Source organism: Vulpes vulpes, chromosome 1, assembly GCF_048418805.1.
Source record: "Vulpes vulpes isolate BD-2025 chromosome 1, VulVul3, whole genome shotgun sequence".
Classification (NCBI taxonomy): domain Eukaryota; kingdom Metazoa; phylum Chordata; class Mammalia; order Carnivora; family Canidae; genus Vulpes; species Vulpes vulpes.
This window is the reverse complement of record NC_132780.1, coordinates 36,051,813-36,072,442: the sequence shown is the minus strand read 5'-3', so window position 1 is coordinate 36,072,442 and position 20,630 is coordinate 36,051,813. Positions and strand designations below refer to the sequence as shown.

At 41.5% G+C, this 20,630-nt stretch overlaps 1 protein-coding gene across 1 annotated transcript in view; it reads right to left on the bottom strand.

Moving 5' to 3' along the window:
• GDA (guanine deaminase) overlaps nt 1-18,420 on the bottom strand; it is an 81,324-nt gene extending 62,904 nt beyond the window's left edge. Inside the window, exon 1 of the mRNA XM_026001551.2 lies at nt 18,067-18,420. Within this exon, the coding sequence (XP_025857336.1) occupies nt 18,067-18,189 (123 nt within the window). The 5' untranslated portion in view covers nt 18,190-18,420. The remainder of the gene's footprint in view (nt 1-18,066) is intronic.
• Nucleotides 18,421-20,630: the final 2,210 nt, after the last annotated feature.

The following is a 20,630-nucleotide window of genomic DNA, read 5'->3' as shown; positions in this document are numbered from 1 at the left end:
TAAAGATTTGACACAGAAGCCACACCCAAGCACTAGCAGAGCTCAGCTGTCGATCGAGCAAAGTTTGGTATAAACTTCAGATGGAGAAGCATTTCCATGGTGATCAATGGTGATCAATGAAGGAAGATACTGGCTTTGAAGATGAAGAAAGGGTCCATGAACCAAGGATGGAAGGAATGTAGCTCTAGAAACTGGGAAGGGCAAGAAAACAGATTCTTCCCTAGAACTTTCGGGGGGGGTAGGGCCCTTGATTTTGGCCCAGTGAAAGTGATTACAGACTTCTGACCTCCAGAAATGTAAGAGAATCAACATGTGTTGTTTTAGGCTACCAGGCCTACAGTAATTTGTAATAGTAGCCAAAGGAATTTAACACAAGCACTTAATTCACTGCATTATCATTTAAAGTGAGGGTATCTGTCTCCCCACTAATGTATAATCTCCTCAAAAGACAGTGAGGCTCTTGGACCTTGGTATTCCTGGCATCAAACAGTGCACTAGACATATGGAGATACTCAAATAAATATATGGAGAAAGGCTGGAAGGAAGGAAAAAGAGAATCCGAGAAAGAAGAAAAGAGAAGGAGGGAGCTTCAAAATAGAGAGAGTGGTTGTCAAAGGCCTATCCTTAAGCTTGAAACTGACAATATGAATGCAGAGAACCTGGGCAGGGTTGAACTTCATGCGCTCCAATCCACCCACCAGGAGCCAGTAATGCCCAAACTAACTGGGGCAGGCCATATCTAGGCAGGACACCAGGGTAGAGATCAGGAGATCCTAAGGTGAACCCTATCCCCAGCCTCAGCTCTAAACCTTGCCCTAACCCAGGACAATGGTGCTAAGCATGTCAATTCCTCTGAAAACCCAAAGGTAGCATCATCTGAGATCTGAGTGTGCAGGTTCAGGCTCCATGAAGACCTGGGTTTGCATCCAAGCTTTGCTTCTTACTATCTAAAAATCCTTAGATAAGCTACTAAACTTTCCTAAGGCTCAGTTAGGAGCCTGTGAAATAAAACTAATAATTCTCCACAAGATTAAATGAGGTGATGAATAAGAAGTGTCAGGCATGGAATAAGAATTCAAGAAATGTGACTTTCTGGCTTTCTTATTTCTATGTTTCTATCAAAGGCAGGCAGAAGGGAGTAGGGTAGGGCCCAGTCTTACCCTAGGGCTGAAACAAGACAAGGAACAGGTCCCAGTCAGAGCTCAAAGATTCCAGGTGAGACCCTGCAGGTGGCTGCAGTGGAAGGAGAATGGAGGCCCCTGGAGTTGGATAGGTGGAAGAAGTAAGAGCTTACACTGTCCACATGGTAATCGGAGAAGTGGGAATTTGTGTTCATTATTAAAGAAAGAATCTCCTTGCTTCCAGATTCATCTCTACCTACAGTCTCCTCCCTACAGCCACCAGGGCCATCTTTCAACAATAGAGCTCTGGTCACATGTTACTCCTCTACTGAAAAATGTTTCTACCTTATGATTGGAGGGTTGGAGCTTTCAGTACCATTCCCTGATCTCTAGGAGGGGAGAGGGGCGGAAGGTTAAATAAAACAGCAATGGTCAATGATTTAATCAACCCTGCCTACTTAATGGAGCTTCCACAAAAGCCTACAGGGATGAGGTTTAGAGATCTTCAAGATGGATGAAAAGGTGGAGATGTGGGGAGAACTCCATGACCCTTCCCCATGCCTTGCCCTATGTATCTCTTCCATATGGCTCTTCTTGAGTTGTATCCTTTTATAATAAATCAGTAATCTAGTGAGTGAGAAATATGAATAGGTAAGCAAATATATAAATATATCTCTATTTCCTCATCATTTCCAGAATGCAGAAAAGATGTCCAAGACAAAGCATTTAACAGTGCATTTAGTGTACTACTACGTGCTAAGGGGAAAAAAAAGAATGCATATAACTATTTTAATATATAAAATATATATATTAGCTTGTATGTTTTGTACACTATCTCTAGAAAAATACAAATACAAAATACAAAAGAAATACAAAGAAATACAAACAGAAATCAGTTGCCTGTTGGAAGGCACAATACCATGTCTAGGCTATAGGAACAAGGAATGGCACTTCCTAGCCACTACACCTCCTTTTGTGCACTAGAGATTGCCCACTGGGTGTGTGGATTTTTTTCTTTAGGTCTATTTTTTTAAAGCTCAGTTCCAACATTTATCAGCTGTTTGACATTGGCAACTCATTACTTAATCTCACTAGACCTTTGTTTCCTCCCTCATAAACTGAGAATAAAACTACTACCTTCCCCATAAAGTGGCATGAACATTAGATAACACAAGGAAAATGCTCAAAAGAATGCCTAGCATAAAGTAAGCATTCAATAATATCAGTGATACCTGTTTCCATGATTACAGTGGGTGAGATATTTCTAAAGGGCCCTCCAGGTACAAAATAATTGTGTGTTGCATTAGATTTTTTCAGTAGTGCTTTTAGGTAGCACTTGAAGGATATAGGGAAAGCCTCAAGGTCCTTTTTTCAGCCTGAAAGAGGGGCAGTGAGCAGTAAGCTCAGACAAAATGCATGGTAGCCCCAGAGGTCCCTTGCTCCCAAAAGAAGAAAATAAAAATCCTTTCTAGAGGACCACATCACTATACCCACTTCACAGATAAGACACCCAAAGAATACTGACTAGCCCATGATCACATGATCGTTTGAATAATAGAATCCCTTCTCTACTTCAGGTATCTTAACTTCTGGACTAAATATTTTCCTATAATATTTAGTTTAAAAAATCCCCTTTATATATAGCTCCATAAAAGTCCAGTATTAGGGTTTGAAAAGATCTGTACTGGATGAAGACAAAAATGAGCTTTATTTTTCTTTCAGGTTTTATTTATATTCCTTGCCTCTTGCTGTATCCTTTATATAGTTCTAGGAGAGCCATTTTTGCTAACTAGAATTCTATCTTTAAAATTAATATGTGCAAATCCCCTCCCCCTTCTGAGCTACTGCAACTGGTTCATTCCAAGAGCTCAGGGATAATAATGTGTTTTCATGAACACAGAATCATTAGTCAAACCTGTGGGACTGATCCAACTTTCCTGTTGTATTTTTATGGCAACCTTAGAATGGTATTTGGATGTCATATTCCCTAAGTTTAAAGGGAAAATAAGCTTTATATTTTTTTCTGTTTAATTTACAACTCATCTCTCCTCATCCCATTTGCTCACTGGATGGGACATAGTTGTATGAAATAACAAAGAATGTCTCTTTCTGAAGGTTCAGATGTAGGGCACGCTTAACCTGCTCTCAGAGCTACATTTTTTAAACATCTATTTTTTTCTATCATGTGAAATTGAATGCTGAAATTGAAAACATCTTTATTTCAGTTTTTCATTTGTTGCATTAATTACAAAGCTTTTTGCAGTTCCCCCGGAAAACCAAATGTTTTTTAATTACTTTTTTGTTTGGTTGGTTGATTTTAGGGTTGTTGGGCTTTTTTAGTTTAGTTTAGTTTTGTTTGTTTTTGCTTTTCAATTTCTAATTTTAGTGTGAGCTCATCAACCTGTTTGGTTGTTGTTTATTATTTGTTAATCAGATTGATTGCATGTGGAAAGTTTGATGAGAGCACAAAGGCAAAATTCTGGTTGGTTGTTTCTGCCCACACTTCCTACCTGTGATTTGGGATAGTTCTTCAAATAAGTTGCACCAGGATAGTTATTCCAAGGTTTGATTTATAAAGCCTACTTACGAAGTCGATATAAACGTGTCACAAAATCATGGTGGCCCTCCAGACAGCATGCATTCACAGCAACTGAATTAAGTCAAATCATGACTCTATTTCCAAAAGACTAGATTTTAAAAGATAAAATCTAAGTCCGACAAATATTTCATGTGACTTAAGACTCTTCGCCCTCTTTGTTTGCCTGGACTCTCTTTAAAGTAGCTCTTAATACACTCAACATTAGGTTTCACACAACCGATATACTGTGAGCTTCACTGACCTGTCTGCTTAACGCCACAAACTCAACTCCTGAAGCTAATGAAAGAGACTCAGAACGAGCCCAACTCCTGGCCTTACAAATTCCTCTCCTGTGTGAAGATGGATGCTAGCTACGAACTGATACTAGTTTACTTCTCACGGCTCCCAAAGCCAAATTACTCACTGGTTCTTTTTTTTTTTTTTTTTTTTTTTTTTTTTTTTAACTTTTATTTACTTATGATAGTCACAGAGAGAGAGAGAGAGAGGCAGAGACACAGGCAGAGGGAGAAGCAGGCTCCATGCACCGGGAGCCCGACGCGGGATTCGATCCCGGGTCTCCAGGATCGCGCCCTGGGCCAAAGGCAGGCGCCAAACCGCTGCGCCACCCAGGGATCCCTTACTCACTGGTTCTAAAGCTCTAACATGTGACAACACAACAGTGCTGTTAAAAATCTGATTAAGAATTAGAAAATTGTGGATCTCAGAGAGAACACATAACTGCTTTAGAAGGTGTGCTGACAAAATTTTCATAACCACTTAGTTTTCTTTTACAAGACAAAAAGCCAAAAACAAGCAAAAAATTTTATAACAGAAACAGAGGACAATACCCTAAGGCTTCCATGTATCACCAAACAGTTGAGCAACAGTACAGCATTTAACTTCTGTCATACAAGAGCTGCTAAAAGTACAGACTTTAGAACTAGACCATGTGGATTTAAATCCTAACTCCACTAGTTAACAGCCATGTGACCTTGAACAAAGCACTTAAACTGTTGATGACTCAGTTTCCTCATCTGCAAAATGGAGATAATGATGGCACTTAATTGACAGAGTTGTTGCAATGATTGAGTTAGTATATGTAAAAGACTTAGACCAGTGGCTGATATATAAGAAGCGCTCTACAATCTTTTGCCTTTATTAGAAATAAACATTCTTTTAACCTATTCATCCCTCAGATATTTGCTGAGCACATTCTATTTACTAGATGAGCTAGCTTATAGCCTTGGGCAGCAGCACCACTAGTAAAAAAGAAACTGATAGCAGTACATCTTCCTTTGCTCATCAGTTTTCTCAAGAACATTCTAACATTTTATAGAAATGCCAAGTTTGGGTTGTTTTCCAACTGTTTCATGAGAGTTACTCCATATATACCAAGGGTGAGAAATTGCACTGAGACGCTGGTGCTAATGGTGGGCTTGTGGGCTCATGGGCTCGTGAAGAGATAGCGACCAGCAGGCCAACATGCACCTTCTGGGATTCAGTCATAAACCTCCACAAAATCAGAAATATCTTCCGGGTTCATCTGTGAAAGTCACACCTGTGCACGCCAAGAGCCTGTGACCGGATGCATGCCAATCAAATCACTGCATACAGAGTTTGGGAGGAAAATCCCAAGATTTGGCAGGAAGTTGCTTAAAATATGCTTCTTGGCCTACCTTTTATCATGTTCCATAATGCACTTCAACTGATAACAATCCAAGGCAACACATACTGTTGAGATGTACATCGTATGCCCATCAGACTGCTAAGGATTCAGATATATATATAAGAAATAATCCTCACCTTTCGAGAGTTTATATTCTAGCTGAGGAAATAAAATTTATGTGCATATATGAAACTGAAAACAGTGCATGATGGCATGTGTGTAAATTCCAAGTTGGCATTATAGACCAAGCTGAGAAAACTCAGGGAAGGGAGAAATCAGTGAGGACTAGAAAAATCCAGTTGTTTTTTGGAGAAGGTGATGGATAAGGTGAGCATAGTTGTGGGTGATAGGTAAAAGTGTTCAGGGTGTGGACAAAAAGATGGAGAAGGCCAAAGACATGACTCACTGTAAACTGATCTGAGTTTTTATTGCCATTTGTCACTTGATTGCATTTCCATATCCTCTCCTCTTAGTGCCTTCTTACTCTATCTGCCCAATGACTTGGCATTTTGGAAGCATCCAGTCCTTTCTAGTTTTCTAGGTATAATTCACCTTGTTCTAATTTCAATTGGCATAAATCTAACGTAGGTTTTCCTGCTTTTCTCCTTCTTCTACTTCATTGTCTGGACAGAGAAATAAAAACAGAATGATTATACAAGCCTGTGTTCATACATGTAAGGATTGCAGTTCTCCTTCTTAATGAGTCACTTATAAGTTGTTTATCTCAGCTGGATTAAATCTTCTTTTCAAAGTAATTCACCAGAAAGGACGGAACGGGTAAGGTTTTTCTCAGTTCCCTCAGAGAAAACAGAAGTCCAAAAATGCTTTCCTGTAATCAAACTGCACTTTGAAATTAAGAAAACATCTGGTTTTATGGTCTTTCCCAGTTTTATTTATTTATTTTTGTTTTAATTTCAAAAAAAAAAAAATCTCAAACCTAAGGAAAAAGTATGCCTTTCCTGTTTGATCTTAACAACATGAGAACAGTTTCACTACTGGCATCCTGCATTATAAAACAAAAACACTGACAGAACACAAAGATTTTCAGTGACACATAAAAGATAAATTATATTTCTAAGATAAGACAGTAAAATGATTATTAAGAAGGCTGCAGCTACTTCTAAGCTGTGGCATATAACATGTTTGCCAAGGCCTTGGCATCCACTCAAACATTTCCAAGTGGGCAATACCAGTGCTTACATAACTTATGGAAGTGAAACATTTGTATAAAAAGTCCTCAAATAACCTAAGCATTGGAAGAATAAAACATATGTAATTTATTTGTATTTTATTACTATTAAAGGCACTATTTTATTTTTCTCATATGATAAACAAAAATATGACACCTTTATTATCTCAGAAGAGTTGTCTATGATCGCTTTCTGCATTTTCTTATCTTCTACCCATTCCAAAACCCAAATCAGGCTAATTGCCATCCTCTCTCTTTATAAAATAAGTTTTCTTAAGGCCAGCAATAACCTCGGTTTGCTAAATCCATTGGACATTTTCCCAGTATTATTCCTCTTACTTCTGCTATTCAGTAATGTGCACCATCTGCTCTACTCTCTCCTCCTAAAGTTGTGCCCTATCCTTTGCCTTCTATTACACTACCCTCCCATGGTTATACCCTGACCTTTGGGTTGCCTTTCTCAACCTAGTCATTCTCTTTTGATCCAAACTCAACCACTGGAGTTAATATATTCCTATTCTCTTCTCAACCCTTATTTCACATTTTATAGCTACCATTCAGGTATCTCCTCTGAGCTTCAGACCTGCAAGCCAACACCTACCTGATATCTCCATATGGATGTCACAAGGGCACCTCAACTCAGCATGATCATAACAGGCCTCTGAGTCTGCCCTCTCTGGGTGGATCTATTCTGTTCCCTCCACCAGTGATGGCCAACACATCCATCCAGTTGTATAAACCTGAAACCCAGAGAAGCTTGTCCCTAGCCCTCTCTACCCAACCAGTCACCAAATCTCACTGATTTTTTTTGCCTCTCTATTGTGTCACAGATCTGCCCAATTCTCTACCATTACTCTACCACCATCTGTGTGTCTCTTTCCTGGTCCACTGCAATTGCTTTCCAACTCATCTCCTCTGGCAACTACTCTTGCCCTGCACCACTGGTCCAGTTTGTTTTCCTGTAATTTTTACTGTTATTCTGCAGTTACTGTTTATATATACATTTTTAAATGCAAATCTGATCTATCTTCCTCTATCTAACATCCTCCACTGGTTTCCCATTGTATTGTCCTGGGAATAAATGAAAAAGCCTACAATAGTCTGGTGCTTAGCTCTCTGGCCTCATCTATTTCCACCAACTCTCCTTCTCTACTCTCTATCACATCAGTTTCCAGTTCTTTCTCCCCAGTGAGTCTCTGGCATAGGCATTTCCTCTATCTTTCCCTGCCTAATTAAATCCATTTAACCTTCAAACTCAACTCAAATGTCACTTTCCTAGGGATGCATTCTTGAAGCACCTCTTCAAAATAATCCACATCCTCTGGTTTCATGCTCTGTTGCACTCTGCATTTTTCTCCTTTAGAAATTATATGCTTTTCCATGATCATTTGATTTTTGACTCTGAGTGCAAATAAGACAGAACCTGCATCTCTTTTGCTCATCATTTTATTCCAACCCCTTGAAGTCTTTGTTCTTTCCTCATCGGTTGTCAGTTCGTACGAGCTCCAAGCATACTAGCTCCACAGGACTAGTGAGTCCACAGCAGGCTGGATCTTGAGAAGGTTCACATGCTCCCACTGAGCTGGGGACCTAGAATGGCTTCTCTCTGTGTTTTACTTCAAAAGAGGGTGAAGGTTTACATGAGACCGCTCTACACATGGCAGGAGGAAAACAACTTCTAGGTAAATAGTATGGAGGAAAAACTCTGCTGCCTCATCTGTGCTCCCAAAGGAATAGCATACAGAGTACAGCAGCCCATTCTGTCCTTTCTTTTATTCAGAAGCACGTACTGAATGCCAATTTGTGCTAACGCACTAGGTACTAGGAGGGACGGGAGATGGATAATAAGAACCATTATTCATGGAGGGCCTACCATATTCCAGGACTGTAATTGTAAGTGGCAATTTACAAGCAATATTTTAAGGAAATCACCATCTTATAAAGAAGTGAACACTTAACAAACCACTATACAAAACCGAACGGAATAAGCAGTCCTCTATAATCTACATTATTCCAAATCCTTAACATAGTCCGAGTTAAAGACATTTGAGAATTTTATGAGGTCTCAGGGTTCCAATTAAAGTCTACTTTTCCAGGTTCTTAATTATTCACTAGGACATGAAACTAATTACAACTCCCAGTGGCCAAATACATTGTATCAAGAATCTAGATTAGAAAAACCCAGAGTTCTTATTCAAACAGTTGGTTATCTGGAAGATATTTTTAGCTCGCTGTACATTTTGCTGACTCCTAAAGTAAACTTTTCCAACTTGGTTATCACATGGTGAGAGTCCAAACACCACTTATTTATCCAACAAATATTCTTCTGAGTGCCTACCATATGCTAAGAGTTGTGGATATGAAAGTGATAAAGTCATAACCCCTCCCTTCAAGGTGAGGTTATGGGGAAGAGTCAAGAGACTAAGTAAGAGCTGTAAAAAGGTGCCAAGCAAAAAGTGGAGCACAAAGAGGTTAGCTATGCCTGGGAACAGGAGGGCTGGAGTGACAACAATGATACCACTGAGGAAATGACACTTAAATTAGTCTTAAAAGGTATATTCATCCAGCATATGGAAGATGAAAGAGGAGTATAAACAAAAACATGAAGGCATAAATGATATGGAAAGTTGGGCAAATACTCAGGAGGCCAGGCTAAGGTTCATCCCATAGTTAAGCAATGAAAAGCCATCAAAAGATTTTAAAGGTTTTTAAAATTTCCACAAGGATGTTGGTAGCAGAACTGTTGATGGTAAGCAAAAGATAGAAACAAAACAAAACAAAAAGATAGAAACAATTCAAACACTCATCAACTGATGAATAAATAAACAAAATATATCTCTACAATGGATAATTATTCAGCTGTTAAAAGGAATGGGGCTCTGACTCAATGCCACAACATGGGTGAAACTTGAAAACGTTGAACTAAGTAAAAAAAGTCAGACACAAAAGGTCACATACTGTATGTGTCCATTTATACGAAACATCTAGAATATGCAAACTTAGAGAAAGAAAGCAAATTAGTGTTTGCTGAGTGGGGGAGGGGAAGAAAAGGGAGTGCTGCTTCATGGTTAATGGGTTTCTTTTTGGGGTGACAGATATATTCTAGAACTAGGGAATGGTAATGGTTACACAACATTGTGACCGTCATAAATGATGCTGAAGCATACACTCTAAAATGGTAAATTTTACATTAAATCATAAAAGTGAAACAAAAAAAACCTAACAATACAAAAAGTTATAAAGTACAACACAAAAATTCTCCACATTCCAACTCTGCACTCCTGCCCTACAAAAGTATTATTTAGGTTCTTAATTTTATCATTGCCTTCTGAAAATGCGTTCTACATGTGTGTGTATACGGGTATGGGTGGATGGAGGGGGCATATGATCATATGATATATGTTTTCTATTTAAATTACTGGAGAACATTAGGCCCTTATAATTTATATAATATTATATGTAAGCCTAAAAGATCTTATTTTTAATTAGAATTACTGTATCATTGCCCTAGCCTTCAAAGATGTTTTTTAACTCATGAGTGAATAGCTTGCCGATAAATTGAGATCGACACAATTGGGTTCTCTGGTGGGGTTTTTTCTGAGAAAGGTTCATCCTGTCAAAATAATTTTCAAAAACCCAGTAATAGGCTGAGAAGAGAAAGAGCACTATGACTACAGAAATGGGAATCATAGGGGTGCCATCCTGTGCAGGCCAACAGGGGAAGAAAAGACTTGAGAAGTATTTGCTATGAAATGGTTTCAGGTAATTGTGTATGAATAATTAATTAATGGGACAAAATTAGCATTTGACAAGCAGAAGCATCAAATACAACAGTCAAAACGTTTTGAAAACTGGATCTCAATTAGAAGTTAAATTTGGGCAGCCCGGATGCCTCAGCGGTTTAGCGCCGCCTTCAGTCCAGGATGTGATCCTGGAGACCCGGGATCGAGTCCTACATCGGGTTCCTTGCATGGAGCCTGCTTCTCCCTCTGCCTGTGTCTCTAATTCTCTCTCTCTGTGTTTCTCATAAGTGAATAAATAAAACCTTTAAAAAAAAAAGAATTTAAAGATAATGCAATTTATCCTTTAGCATTAACAAATCAGTGTAATAAAATCAACTAAAAAATGTCTTCACAAAGGAAAAGAGTATGCCTTCTTAGAAAGTAGGAAAACAACATCAAAATCATGCATGAGATAAGATCTGTTGGGAGATGATCAACATTTATTGCTCAATCTTAGAAAAATTATTGCTGAGAAATTCCAGGAACAGGAAATGTTATAGAACCAGAAGGGGGGTAGCAAACTCGTTAAACCCAGCAGTGTTGCTTCAAAGCCTCAAAGAATAAGTCCGATTGTGCTCTTTAAAAATCTCTCTAGGATTATCATCTTATACCTGCCAGAATGACTAGAGTCAAAAAAAAAAAAAAAAAAAACAAGAAATAACAGGTGTTCCTCTGAAAACAAGTAAAAAAAAAAAAGAAAGAAAGAAAGAAAAGAAATAACAGGTGTTGGCAAAGATGTAGAGAAAAAGGAATCCTTGTGTACTGCTGGTAGGAATGTAAATTGGTGCAGTTGCTGTGGAAAACACTATGGGGGTTCCTAAAGAAATTAAAAATAGAAACACCATACGATCTAGTAATTCTACTACTGGGTATTTACCCAAAGAAAATGAAAACAAAACAGAAAGAAAGAAGGAAAGAAAGAAAGAAAGAAAGAAAGAAAGAAAGAAAGAAAGAAAGAAAGAAGAAAGAAAGAAAGAAAGAAAGAAAATGAAAACACTAATCTGAAAAAGATAGATGCATCTCAATGTTTATTGCAGCATTATTTACAATAGCCAAGATGTGGAAGCAACCTGAGTATCCACCAATAGATGAATGGATAAAGAAGATGTGGTATAAATATACAATGGACTCTTATTCTGTCTTAAAAAAAAAGAATTAGATCTTGCCATTTGCAACAACCTGGATGGACCTAGAGGGTATTATGTAAGTGGAATGAGTCAGAGAAAGCAAATACCATAGGATTTTGCTTGCATGTGGAACCCAAAAAATAAAACAAATGAATAAACAAGACAAAAGTAGAAACAGACACATAAATACAGAGAAAAACTAATGGTTGCCAGAGGACAGGAAGAAGGGGGATGGGCAAAATGGGTGAAGGGGAGTAAGAGACACAGGCTTCCAGTGATAGAAAAAACAATTCATGGAGATAAAAGGCACAGAATTGGGAATACAGTCAATGGTATCATAGAAGTGTTGTATGGTGACAGATGGCAGCTATGCTTGTGATGAGCATAGCATAACGTATAGACTTGTACTTCTGAAATTAACGTAACATTGTGTGTCAACTATAATTTGGAAAAAAAATCTCTGGAATTAGAAACGTCTTTTTTTTTTTTACACATCACACATAAACATCTTTGTATTACATATCACATGCAACACACTTTACTAACCACTTAACTTGTACTGAAACAATGGGATACTGTTGAGAAGCCCTTAGGACAATATAGTTTCAGCTTTTCTCATAACAGGAGGCAGCAGGGACTCTGGAAAGAGCAGAGATCTTGGAAATCAGACAGACATGGGTGTGAATCTTGGCTCTGCTGTTTACTTGCTGTGACTACAGCCAAGATAGACAACTCTCTGAGCCTCCATTCTTCATTTGTAAAGCAGAGAGGATGAAGAAGAAAAAGATGATCATGATGCTGTCTCATCTCAGGATTGCTGATGAACAAAGAATCTGTCAGAGTCTGACATATAGTATGACTTAATAAATATTAACTTCTCTCCAGTTCACCTCCCATTTGTCAAAGAACTTCTCATCAGCTCAATGAGTGAGAACATTCTATAAAGCTAAGCATGATGGAAGGTAAGAATGAAATAATTACCTTAGTGAAAAAAAAAATAAGAACAGTGTCCAATACTTATTGTCAATTACTATGTGCCAAATGCTTTACACACACCATCTCATCTGTCTTACCACTCTCTCAGGGTACTATTGTCATCCATATTTGATAAATGAGGGTGCCAAGGCTCAGATATGTTAGAAAATCCATCCAAGTAAGAGGCAGGGTTGGGATTTGAATCCACATAGTCTGACTCCAGAAGCCATGTTCTTAACTACCAGAAAAACAATGGTTTCAATATATATGCCAACATTTATGGGAGAACAAAGGGTAATCTATTCTACCTGAAGGATGATGGTCAGGGAAACTTTTGAAAAGAAGATGATATTAGAATGGGGCCTTTTATTTCAAGAGGTGAAGTGGAAAAAGGGGGGTAGAAAAAGGAGGGCTATTCTAGGCTGTGAGATTGGCACCCGCAGAAGAGGCATAAAAGAACACGATGTGCTAGGAAACAGTGAGAAATTGGCAGGGATAGACATCCCTCAGCTCATGGATACCTCGTGGTGTAAACCAGTCATGGAAATCCTCCTCTCATTTGCCAGAGAGAAGGATGGAGTGGGAGGAAGTATTATAAAAGCAGGCTGGAGCCAAATAGTGTCATGCCTACAGTGTCAGGGGCATTGGATGTTAAAGACAACAGAGAGCCACAGGTAGTTGTCAAAGAGGAGATATATGATTCTATTATGCTCCAAGAAAGTAATGGTCTGGCATGTGGAAGATATACCAGAATGCAGGGGAGCAAAGAGCTAGAAGGCTCCTCTATTCCTTTAGCAAGACAAGGTCAATGACAATGGAGAGGATTGTGTACAGATACCCCAGAGGAGAACTGGCCAGGTTTGACTACTGATATGGGTGCCTGAAAAGACACTGACATTTTGGGCCAGTAAGGAGAAGACAGAAATGGGAGAAGGGGAAGACAGTGAGTAGTCCTTTGTAAAATATGATTCTTTGAAAAAAGCAATGCAAAAATCAGAGGTGTCCTAGGCTCCAATTAACAGAGATGGAGACAAAGAAGACATTTCATTATCATGCAGAAGTCTGAGGACAGTGGGCAGGAGGCAGTTCCAGGGACAGTTAACTATCCAGTGATGTTATTCATGTATGTATTTGATGATGTTAGAGGACGGACTAGTCAAGTGGCTCTGAGATCATCTTAATTTTTTCCTCATAGTCTCAAACAGCAGTAGCAGCAGCTCCTCTCATGAGAGCATCCAAAAAAGGAAGACCTTCTCTTCCCGTGTTTATTAAGAAGAAAAATATTTCTAAGAAGCCTCTGAGCCAACTTCCTGCATGTCACAAGGTCATCAGTGGCCACCTTTTACCACCAGGAAGCTGGGAAAATAAGTATCCCACCATCTGGTTTAATACAGTCACACATATCTCTCATCAAATCCAATCGACTTGATCTCAGTCGCTACAAATCCTACCCACCTCTCTCCATCTCCACTGCTGATAACTCCTGGTGTTTATTGGGCATATGCTATGTGCAAGGCATTATTCTATGCACTTCATAATTATTCATTCATTTAAGCCTTCCAACAACCCTATGAGATGGACTACACTAATTATTTTATACATTAGGAAACCAGGAAATAGAAATGTTAAGTGACTTCATCAAATTCACATAGGTAGTGACAGAAACGCTCTTAAGAATTCATCTTACCGGGAACCCTGGGTGGCGCAGCGGTTTAGCGCCTGCCTTTGGCCCAGGGTGCGATCCTGGAGACCCGGGATCGAATCCCACATTGGGCACCTGGTGCATGGAGCCTGCTTCTCCCTCTCCCTCTGCCAATGTCTCTACCTCTCTCTCTCTCTCTCTCTCTCTGTATGACTATCATAAATAAATAAAAAAAATTTTAAAAAAAGAATTCATCTTACCTAAAACTAATGTAACATTGTGTATCCACCATACTCAAGGGGAAAAAAGTAAAAAAAAAAAAAAAAAAAAAAAAAAGTTCATATCTTAATTGACACACTATACTGCCCCTGTCGTCTTCTTTTTTTTTTTTTTTTTTTAAGATTTTATTTATTTGAGAGAGAAGGAGAGAGTAAGAGAGAGCACAAATGGGGGGGTGGGCAGAAGGAGAGGGAGCAGCAGACTCCCTGTTGAACAGGGAGCCCAACATGGGGCTCCATCCCTGGACCCTAGGGTCATAACTCAAGCTGAAGACAAGTCTCAACTTCCCCATCTGTAAGTGAGAATAATGACCCGGTGGGATACTAAACATGATGTGCTAGCGAACCTGGCAACAAATGTTCGTCAGATCTTTCTTCCCAGAAGCATCTTTGTGCCCCTGTGGACCAATGACAGGAGCTGTGAGGCTGCACAGCTGAGATCTGGTGACCTCTCCACTTCCCACATAGTGCGTCGCAGGCCATGGCTTTCTTCTCCACTTGTTGGTCTGTATGATGCCACCATGTGGAAATATGCAAAAAATGCTACAGTGAGGAAGGGGTTAAGGGTTTGATAGTGATATGGGAAACAAATGCAGAAGGAAATGTAGATAAAATTAAATGTCATAACCTGCAGCCCATTGACAGATACCTGAGATAGGCAGATCATTAATATTCCTCCAGGACCCTGAGTCTTCTTTAGCATATGAAAGTCCTTCTGGAACTTCCTTTTTTTTTTTTTCCCCTTCTGGAACTTCATTTATCTTTATTTCTCCCAACCCCAAGGTATATAATCACCTGCTCCTCACAATCCTGGGGCAGCAGCTCTTCCTGCCCACAGGTCCTTTCCTTGTGCTTTAATAAAACCACCATTTTGCACCAAAGACTCAAGAATTCCTTCTTGGGTGTCAGGTCCAGACCTGACCCCACCAACACCAACATACCAACATTCGAAAACTACATGACTAGGAGTAGAGGGAAAGAAGGGGACAGAATGAATATGTCATGTGTTACATATCCACTAAGTGCCGCGCATTTTCATATATTATCTCATTTAATACTCAGCAAAAGAAAATCTGATTCTACTAATGAGGAAACTGAGGCTCAGACAGGTTACGTGTCTCACTCATGGTCTCAGAGAAAGTAAGTGGTATAGACTGAACTTGAACTCAGTTCCCTGGTTTCTTTATAGGACTTTCTCCTGCTACCCCAGGGTACTAACCTCCAAAAGAGTTCTCTTCTTCATGCTTGCTTCCAGGTAAGTGTGCATTACAAGACCCAGGGCATCTTTTAGGTAAGTTTAAAGTCAACCTGATCCTGTTCTATGTGGGAAGAATCAGATAATTTAGTAATATCGGAGCACATGGTGTCTCAAGACTTAATTAAATATCTGCAAATAAATTATACACTCTGGAGTCTTTCTTTTAAAAAGCTACATGCCACTTCACTAGAAGAACTAACTCTGAATTCAGAATGCCCAGGACTAAAACATTTACTAGAGCATTTTTTAATTAACTTAGTTTTGAATGGGCTTTTATTAATAAATTAAAGTAGTTACTCATTTTCATACTCTGGGTCTAAATGAAGTGACACAAAATGAGAGATGAGGTTTAGAAGGGAGAGGAAGGAGGAAGTCATGCCACTTCTCTCTCACATGCTACCCCAGGCCTCGGCTCGAAATGAAGAACTAGGTCCAAGACCCCATGCAACTGGTTCCATCACACAGCCTATATACACTATGGTCACCCAAAATGTAATCCATCCACTACCTGCCTCCAGATCTCCTGGGACCTTTGCTGGAATGACATTTCCTAGGGACCTCTCCAGGCCTACAGATTCACATTCTCTGAGGATGACCCCAAGGAACCAACACGTTAACAAACTTCTGCCACCCCTCGCCCCGCCACCCCCACCCCCTGCCTGAGATGTTTCCAATCATCCCAGGGTTTGTGAACAGCTTTAGGAGCTCAGTAAAAATGTAAACATCATGCTGACTCCACAGACTTATTTATTTTATGGGGACATAATTTAGTGTAAGAACCTTAACATTTTTTAAATAACTATTATCCCACCAACTATAAAGGCAAAGCATTCCCACTTACAAAATGGGAGAAATAAAATCTTGGAGTATATATGGCACATTCTCCCCTTACACATAGTCAGCAATCAACAGCCTTGCAGCTAGAAGAGCTATCAACAGTTACCAATTCACTGATTAGGATATTTTACAAGGTACTTGATTAACTCACCTTGGTATTCAATGCCTAGTTACTTTTATCTTGTGAGGGAATGGCATTTTTCTAAATTTATAACTTCAGTACATTCCTTAATGAGGAATAGACTCCCCGACTCAACATTTTGCTTCTTCTTCTGTACAACCCCCAGAATAGGTAACTTTTTTAGATAAATTATTTCCTTTTCTGACTCCTCTCCACTGGTTGAAGACAGTCTTCAAGTCCACCCTCTTGCCTGCTATCTTACCAATTAAAGTTCTAGATATGAGAAATTACTTTTTACACAGAAACCTAAGAGTTGAACAGCAGCTTGTGATTAGGCAAGCTCCTCTCATCTCTCCCCAGTTCAGTGGCTTCCTTAGACCTGCCCCAAGCCTAAAGGTTCTCCCAAACTTGATGGTCAAGGGTACTATGCAATAAACTCATCAGTCTCCGGGGTTATTGGAATCTCCCCATTTTGGGGAGCTCTGAGAGTTCCATCACCTTGGAACCACAGCAGCAGGCTCCCTGAATATGCACGGAGAGAATGTTTTTAAAGCACCATAAGAAAACAGGGTTCACGTATCCCCAAATGTAGGAGTCACGATTCAAAACTGTCACCAACTCGGAAGCATCTCTAGTCAGGAATAGTAACTTCAAGCTGACAACTCACAAATAGGTGTACTTTTGCTAACCAGACTGGTAGTTGGGGAAAAGCTCAAAAATATCCCATCCTCGTCTTTTTTTTTTTTTTTTTTTTTTTCCTTTTTTCCTGCTAAAAATGGAATGGCTTCCACTTACCAAACTAGCTAAGCCACTGCTGATGCAGTTACCACCACCTGCACGGTGTGTATGAACGAACGGGAAGTGTTAGACATCAAGTCACCTAGGTCGTTTGCAGACATCCCGAGTTTGGAGAAACAAGAATAGAAGATACACTCATAGTGGACATTTTGAGCCTTAAAACGGGGCTGCTTGTTTGGATGCAGATGGCTATAGGGGGGCTTGGGGGGGACATGGATAATTCCTCTGAGACGGTCCTTTCTAGTATTAGAAGTCATCTGGTTGGGATCATCGGTACATTGCTGAGCGAGCAGGTGAGTAAATGAGTCCTTCGCTAATTCTATGCGAAAGGGCTAAGCACTAACAAGCAAGTGACCCCTCCTCTGTTACTGCTCCCACAATCAGTTCGCTCCTGCGCCCGGGGCGCCTCGCCCGTGCAGGCAGGCGCAGGGGATGCAAGGATGAAGGAAGCCGGGCTCGGGTTCCTGGATGGTCCCCTAAGGTGCGCGAGGGCAGCGCCGCGCTCGGCCTCCCCGAGCAGCCTGGACGGCGTCTAAGCACCCGCCGCGGGCCGCGAGTTCCCCACAGCTCCCGGCCCGGCCCGGCCCCGGCTCCCGGGCTCTGAGCAGCCGACGCTCGGGCGCACCCCGCACCCGGCGGCTCGGCCCCGCGCGACGGCGCGTCCCGCGGGGGCCCGGACCCCGCGCCCGCTTACTTTGCCGCTGTCGCTCACGCCGAGGAGGTGGTCCCGCAGCACCTCCATGGGGTCGGCCCAGGTGGAGTGGATGAAGGTCCCCCGGAAGACGTGCGCCAGGGGCGGCATCGGGGCGGCACACATGTCGGCGGCGGAGCGCAGCGCGGGCCCGGCCGAGGAGGGCGCGCCGGAGGGCGTCGGCGAGCGGTCCTGCTGCGGGCGGCCGCGGAGCGCACCACTCGGCGGGCTCCGTCCTGCCCCCGCTTTCCCGAGCGGCAGCCTGCCCCCTGCAGGCCGCGCCCAGGGGCGGGCTCCCTGCCTCCCCGACGCCAATAGGATCTCCCCCTGCCACCCGGCTCCGCGCTCCGCGGGGTGTGGTCTGCCTCTGCTCCCCGGGGTTAGTTTTTGGCAGGTTAACTCTTTGAGTTTCCAAAATCACCGCTCACAGCGCAGTTCTTTTAACCGGGGGGGGGGGGGGGGGGGGGCTGAGTGCCCGACCCCGGGGAGGGGAGCGAGGGAAGGGAAGGGGCAGGAGCAGCCGACGCACCTCAGCCATTTGCTGTCGCACCTGTCCCCCCGCGCCTCACCTTCCTTTACTGGCATACCTAGAGTCGCATCTTCCTGCTTTTCTCTGCCCTTTACACTTCGGGCTGTTGGTGACCAGACCTTTTCCACCCGTAGCACCTGTAGTCTGAACAGGCACACGTCCAGGAACAGGTGGGGAGGTCAGTGAGGGCTGCCGGCTTTACCGACCAGTTAGATTTCTCAGTTTCTGCAGCTTGCAGAATTTGTCCTAACCTGGTGTTCTGAAAGCATCTCTGAACAGAACCACCTGGGGCCCTGGCACAGGGGAGGCTGATCTGTACCCCCAGAGTCCCTGTCTTCCACCTTGGCGCCCGTGTTTTGCCCCTTGTGTCCATCCACAACTCCAAGCCCCCTCTTTCTCACACCTAAAATAGATGAATTTGGGATCCCTGGGTGGCGCAGCAGTTTGGCGCCTGCCTTTGGCCCAGGGCCCGGTCCTGGAGACCCGGGATCGAATCCCACGTCGGGCTCCCGGTGCATGGAGCCTGCTTCTCCCTCTGCCTGTGTCTCTGCCTCTCTCTCTCTCTCTCTCTCTGTGACTATCATAAATAAATAAAAATTTTTAAAAAAAAAATAAATAAATAAAATAGATGAATTTGATTTAACTCCAGGTGTACTAGGGGGAAAAATTAAGTTCTCAAGCCAAGTGACTGGGAATGGCAGTGTGGTGCGGCTTTCTGGAAAGAGCACCAGACTACGAACAAGAGGCTGTGGTCAAGGCAGTGGGGCTCAGCATCTTTATCTTCGTTTGGGAAAATGGGATTTAGACTGGCTGCTAAGACCGCTTCCAGATTGGCATTCCTTCCTCGGGCTACATTCACAGAGTCATTTACTGAGTTCCTTCAGGAAGACCAACTGGTCTCCACTCGTCCCTCGCACATTCTGCTCCTTCGACCCCTCATGCCTCCTACGGATCTTCACATGACTGGCTCTTCTCATCACTGGTATGCCTCAAATGTAGCTCTTTGGGGTAACCCCCACCCACCCACCCAACCACCACCAAACTAGTAGCACCCCCAACCCTGAAATTTCTATCCCATCAACCCATCTTATGTCTGCCATTGGATTTATCATATCCATCCTCATTTATTTCATGTGCTTTCATTTATTTCTGCTTCTCTCACCCCAACACACACACACACACACACACACACGCGCACACACACACACACAGAGTAATGGAAGCACCACAAGATAGGGGCTCTTATGCCTAGAACAGTGCCTAGTGTTTCATACATATTTATTGACTAAATGTATGGATGGTGTTGGGGGAGCACAGCAGTAACCTGAGATAAATATCTATTCTGGTATCTATTCTAGATAATATAATTATCTATAATTATAGATAATATAATTATAATATAATTATAATTATAATTACCTACCTTATATAAATATCTATTAGAGAGGTATATAAATATCTATAAGGGTTTCTCATTTCAATGCATGAGCAGGCTTTCTCTGAATTATTATTATGACACAGGGCTAGTTTACATAAATGATTCATTCCCTCCTTGGTTTTGTCATGTTAAGGATACTCTGCAGTCTCAGGCACACCAAGGTGGTGCTCACCCCACCAAGGACTCAGAAATAGGAAGCCCTGAAGCCGAGAGCATTGGACTTGCCTTCTGAAGTTGCCACATTAGCCCTTTCTTCCTGGCATCTTCTCTTGATTCTGCAGACCGCACTCCCTCCTTGCAGTTCCAACAGCTAGCACAAAAGAAAACATCCTCTTGACCTAGGCTCATATACATATGAACCTCTGAAATAAAAGTGAAGACAATGTCTGGGTTTTAGTATTTAAAAGGGAGCCAATTAAATGTTTCCAAAAGAGATATTGGTTCCCTAAAACAGATACAGCTAATGTTTTTGTTTTTGTTTTTGTTTTTTTTAATGAAAGCAATCTGAGCAACCAACAACAGAGACTGGTTTAGTAAAATAGAATCTATTTATTCAGTAGAGTATTATGCAGTTGTTAAAAATAGGAGAACTATGTAGCC